The sequence below is a fragment of the Macrotis lagotis genome, chromosome 2 (genome assembly GCF_037893015.1).
Source record: "Macrotis lagotis isolate mMagLag1 chromosome 2, bilby.v1.9.chrom.fasta, whole genome shotgun sequence".
NCBI classification, from domain to species: Eukaryota; Metazoa; Chordata; class Mammalia; order Peramelemorphia; family Peramelidae; genus Macrotis; species Macrotis lagotis.
The window spans coordinates 243,499,437-243,505,436 of NC_133659.1; the positions used below are offsets into that span (position 1 = coordinate 243,499,437).

The window sequence follows — 6,000 nt, forward strand, 5'->3', positions numbered from 1 at the left end:
AATCTTAGAGATCATCTAGTCCAGCTCCTGTAACCTAAGGCCCTAAAAAGGGAATTGAGTTGTCTATTAGCACACAGGGCCAAACACAGGTTTTGATTTGCACTTTTCTCATTGTTCCAACTCTTATTCTATGGACTTTTCTCTTGGGCCAAACAGACCCTCTTCCACAACAGGGCCCTATAAATACTTGAAGGTGAATCATGCCTCATAATTGCTAAATCTAATTGCTTCTTAATCATAATTGCCTTCTTGATCTTTTCAACTTTTGGCTCTCTGCTCTTTAGGTTTTCATGAAACTATTCTCTTCTGGTTTCATGATCTGTCTGATCTACTCAATTTTTTGTTGTTGTTGGATGTCACTTAAGGGTCTGTCCTAGACCACTTTTCTTTTCCTTCTGTACTAGTGGTTTTTGAATCTTTGATCTGGTGAAAACTATGAATTTCTCAGAACAATATTTTTAAATAATTGAAAGAAATGACATATTTCAGTTAGATGTTTGTAAAGATCAAGAGTAATTTTTTTCTTGTCCAAGTTCATGGACTTTTGAGACCTGCTAAAAATTCTGCTTTTTTATTTTCTCATTAGGTAATCTTCTCAGTTCCTATGGGTTTCAACTCTAATCTCTGATCAGATGAATTTATCTAGCTGTCTTCTGAGCTCCAGTCTGCCTTCAGCAAATGCCTGTTAGACATCTCGAACTATTCTATATTTCAGACTCAAAAATATTTAAAAGAGAAATCATTATTTTTTTCTCCCAAAACCTCCCCTCTTCTGAATGTCCTTATTTACTATTGTCAAGGGTACCACCACCTAGCATCCAGGCCCCACAACCTCAGTGTCAGTCTTGACTCCTCATATCTTGTCATTTCTGATTTCAAAGTGTTTGACCTATGTCTCTTCTCCACCCACGCTACCCTCACCCTGATGTGGATTCTTAGCCCCTGGATTGGGGCTCACACCTTTACACTTGCAATAAACTTCTGTTTGACCTTGCTGCCTTCTCTCTCCCTAATCCAGTACATCTTCTAATTCAGCTGCCAAAGTGAGTGGAACTAAGGTAAGTGCAGCACTGACCATGTCTTCTTTTCCCAATTTCTACCCCCCCCACTATATTCATTAAATTCTACTGGCTCCTTATTATCTCAAGGAGAAAATATAAAATACTATTTCACTTTTCATACCCGGACTCCTTCCTACCTTCCCATTGTACTTAATCGTTCAACGTGATCAGTTGCATCACTCATCTTCTTGCTGTTCTTGAGCACAACATTCCACCTGCCATCTGTGTGCCTTTTTACTGACTGCCCCTCATGCTTGGAATGCTCTCTTTTCTCATCTCTGCCTCCTGGCTTTGAATCTTTCTCAAATCCCATCATCTGCCAGAGGTCTTTCCATGTTTTCCCCTTTGAGATTTACATTGAATATTTCTATAGTTTGTCTTGTGTATGTGCAATTGTTTGCATGTTGTCTCCCCTATTAGTTTCTGATGCCCATAAGGGCTAGGACTGTATTTTAAAGCTTTTTAGCACTTAATACAATGCCTGGCCTATGGTTAGCACCTCAGTGCTAGTTGACTGACACGGTTCTTTTGTTAGTCATCTTGAACTGGACCCTTCATCTTGAGACCGTCTTGTTCATTCTCTTCTGGAGCTGGTCTGCTTATCAACATCTTCCTGAATGGAAACGAGATCCTAGAACTGGATCTTTTCTGGCTCAGTTTTGCTTTATCTTTGATGATTACATTAACTTTTTTGGGGACTTGGTCATCTAGTCCACATTCTAGTTGAAGGTCACATCCCTTCTATAATCTTTCTAACCTTTCAATATACTTCTACTTGTTGGATTTCTAACAACCATCCCAAGGTTGCCTATGTCATTTCAACCAGTGAATAAAAATAAGCCACCCTCCCTCTCACCCCCACTCCCAGCAGGGTGGGTCTGCCCAAGTCTAGTACTTGGCATTCATTGGTTGAATAATCAACACTTTGAAGCATCATCTGTATTTGGGTCTTCATCCTCATTTCACACTACTGGCATTATACTCCTTTTTTTGCTTCGCTTATAGTTGGGGAATGAGTTATTAATATTCAAACTTAATTTATACTTTGATGTTTTTGTTTTGTTTTTAATTCTGAGTGACTTAATATTTACTCCTTCCCCTCCTCAACAAACCCTCTCTTTTAACAAAAACAATTCATAACCTTCTCTTCGTAGTAGTGCATTTGATTAATTGCCCCTGTATGCTTATTCTCATTCTAAGCTGCATGAATTATTTTTTTCTTTGCATGAAGCATTTCTCTTTGCTAGATCACTTTTATAATCAAGTAGATCTTGGGACCAGATCCTGATAAAATGACTTTCATAGTATTTTCATTATCTTTATTCACTCAGTTTCTGCACTGAAGTTACCTTTGAAGTTTACCTTTAAATGTGGTTCAATTGTATATTTTGCTTTCTAGAGAGTTTAGAGAAAAAACACTGGCTTATGATACTGAAATGCTCCCTCTGAAATTTTTGGGATCTTATTTATTCCTAATACCTTTAAAAGGAGACTTTTCTACTTCTTAGGGGAGACTCCAATGGGAGTGGGAGAGTGATTCTTCTGAGCATCAGACAGAGTCAGCCCTGGATTCACCCAGCCACAGTCTTTCTTGATGCTGGAAGTTTCTGAAACTTGCCTCAGGCCAGACTGCTTTGGGGGTTGAGAGGGAGGTAGCAGAAAAATTGTGACATCTCCTTTGGACTTGGGGTTGAGAGATGGAAACCTAGGAAAAAACTTATTTTGAGAATTTCTTTTTTTGTTCCCCCCATGCTCGAAAAGAGCCACATTGATCTTTCCTCCACCAGTTTCTCTAAAATGTTCTCTAAAATGTAAAATTTCTCTAAAATGTTAATTGTTCAATTTGAGCAGAATAAATTATACCACATATATATTTTCTTTCTTAAACTACATATTAACTTTAAATTTATGGGACTTTGAACAATCTCAGCTTGAAAAAAGTATGGAATTCCTCTTTATGGAAACCTTGGATTTTGCTGTTTCTCTTTTTGCCTTGGCCCTTATTCACTAGGGAATAAATAAAGGGAGGGAAAGAGAGAGAGCCTGGTATAGTTTGAACTAATACTCCCAGGTGGCTACTGGGGGAGGTTTCCTAGAGGGGGGATAGTTCCTTTTATAATGGGTTTATTGTGTTAAAATATTGAAGCAGTTCCCATAGTCTAGAATGTTTCTAGAACCTGGAATTTGACCCATGACCTGACTGCTAGGTTTTGGAATTGCTTCTTTATCTCTGTTTTGGAGATGTGACTGTTGAAGGAGTTGCTGGTAGTCAGGCTACGGTTATGGTGCATTATTAACTGAGAGGGTGTGCACCAGGGGTCAGTAATTAATTTTTCTGAGTCCTCTTTGTTTATTTTAACTCTCCAGTAACAGGAACAGGATACATAGTCCTTAAACAAAACCAAACCAGTCCTTTGTACAGTTAGGGAATCATTGCTAGAGAGGAGAAGCAGTTTGGGAATGAAAAGTGAATTTCATGATATTTGTTCAAAGATTTTTAAAAGGTGCTATATCTTTGTTTCTCTCTCCTGTCACTTTCCAGGACAGTAAATGGCCTTGACCAAGTTCCTCCAACTGGTCTGGGCTCCTCCAGACCATCTTCTGCTCCAGGTATGCTGCCTTTGAGCGTGTGAGCGCCACGTATCCAGGTGGAGGACTCGGCCCTCCACTGATGAACAAGGATATACCTACGCCTCACCTGTCTGTGCCCATACCTGCAAGGCCCAGCTCATGCCCTTATATCCACCTGCCTTCCTGTAGCCAGCAGATGGCATGCCATGGCAAACACCTTGCCTATTGCCCTGCAGGACTCTGCTCGATGTTAACCCTGGTTATTTTCTCTTCTCACCATAGTGCCCATTGGTTTCACATGATTGCACTTTCGTGGGTCACAAGCTGATACGTATATTACTTGGTTTCTCTGGATACAGAAGTTCTCCCTCACCCCACTCAGTCCCTGCAGCCTGCCCTGCTGTTTCGGTAGGAGTCATTTGGAGTGTAGGACCAATGCAAATCTTGGATTTCCTCTCAAAGACCATATTGATATGTGTCCTTCACTACAACTTCTTCATTTCCACCTCACCCTCACTGCATCTCTCCTGCTCCCCCCATGGGTCTTTTATAACAAAAAAGGCTTTTATAATTTGGGGCCTCACATCTGTCCCATATTCATGGTAGTTACAGACACAAGGCACAGGTTTCCTGTACTTCTGAAGTCTTTTGAGCAGTTAATATTTCTCTAGGCTCCCATCACCCAGAGCAGCTCCTGGCTCATGGACAGCAATGAACAGGGTCCCTTTGCATCTGTGAGATGTATTTCCTTCTCTCTGTGCCTCAGACTTGGTGGGGTTGACCACCCCCTCACCAGTTTTCCAGATCCTTCAGTTAAAAACACTATCTTCCGAGCACTTCTGTTTTATTCTCAGTGGGCCTAACCAGTTGAATTGGGAGGAGCTGAGTGGCCCGTCTCCAGGGGCAAAGAGAAGAATGCCCTCAGAAGGGTAGGACTTTATGTGTTTTTCCTGTGCATCTTTTGATTATTCACATGCTGCATTTACTGTTTACATTTTTTTTTTGTATATAGGTTTGTAAACATACTTGCCTGAGAGATTTGTGCATAACTTGGGCTTTGTAGCTTTATTTATTCAGAATCCATTTGGCATGTTTAATGACTTAGGATGGTGTCCTATGGGGCAGCTGTATAAGATCATCATGTGGTATAAAAAACAACAAAACACTTCTCATCAAAATAAAGATTTTTTTTTTGTGGAAATAGTGAATTTTACAGAAAAAGAAGATTGAAGTTGATTTATTGCCTGTATGAGAGAAAGCAAAAACTGATGAATACTAATGACTCAAGAAGTTCAAATTCCTGTCCCAATATATCAGAAAGAGGAATAGATTTTTTCTGTGCATAGGGCTTCTTTAAAGATATAGGGAAGGGGCAGCTAGGTGGCGCAGTGGATAAAGCACTGGCTCTGGAGTCAGGAGTACCTGGGTTCTGGTCTCAGACATTTAATAATTACCTAGCTGTGTGGCCTTAGGCAAGCCACTTAACCCCATTTGCCTTGCAAAAATCTAAAAAAAAAAAAAAAAAAAAGATATAGGGAAAAAGAAAAGGCCCAAATTTTGCTTTGGGGGCATATCCCTTGTTCCCTTTTTTTCTTTCCCCATCTATGCCAGTGAAATGAATGATCCTTAACCTCAAGATCAGAAGCAGGCAGAGGATGACCATGAAGCCTTGTGAACAGATTCCTATTATGTTCTTGTTAGGGTTAGTTTCTGGAGTAGATAGGATAGATCCAATCAGCATTTTTCGTAGTGAGGTATTACCCACTTCTGTCATTGTGTATGTAGTTTGAGGTCATTTCAAACTAGCCTTTTTAGATTCCAACTCAGAATTTTCACCTCATCTCTCAGGCTTGCGGAATGACAACAGATGAGAGAAGGTTCCAAGTATTTGATAAAGTGACAAGAACAGCCTCAGAAATCTGCAGATTGGATGCTTACAGCTCCCAAACAACAGGCTTTGAATACTACTTTTGTTACAACAGATGAACTCAGCATTAAGAGCAAGCAGAAACTAAAATGCTAATTAAATAAGCAATATCAAGTGTTATTTCATATTTGTAAAAATAATAAAATATTATGCAAGTAGTCTTTGCTTATAGACATCCTGCATTCTTTTGGAATCTGAGTTTTAAACAATTTCTCTACAGGACATAATCCTGACATCATATAGGTATCAAATAGGCATAGGTATCTTCCTCTGTAGGAGCAAAGGAGGGTTATATGCTATTAAGGAAGACATCATTGAAAAATGAGTCCTACCTGTTTTCATGAATGGAATCCTATTCCTTTAAAGTTGCGACCTAGCTAGTGGAGGAATATTTTCTTCCAATTTAAAATTTTTAGAGGTTGGATCTTATTTTAGATACTT

General features: G+C 39.5%; 1 protein-coding gene across 5 annotated transcripts in view; it reads left to right on the top strand.

The window, feature by feature from the left end:
• Window positions 1-5,717, top strand: part of NDEL1 (nudE neurodevelopment protein 1 like 1) — an 88,081-nt gene extending 82,364 nt beyond the window's left edge. For 3 of the 5 annotated variants that reach the window (XM_074225588.1, XM_074225585.1, XM_074225586.1), the window contains one exon: window positions 3,604-5,717. In XM_074225588.1, the coding sequence (XP_074081689.1) occupies window positions 3,604-3,694 (91 nt within the window). In that variant the 3' untranslated portion in view covers window positions 3,695-5,717. The remainder of the gene's footprint in view (window positions 1-3,603) is intronic. The other 2 variants (XR_012476068.1, XM_074225587.1) reach the window with 2 other exon arrangements.
• Window positions 5,718-6,000: the final 283 nt, after the last annotated feature.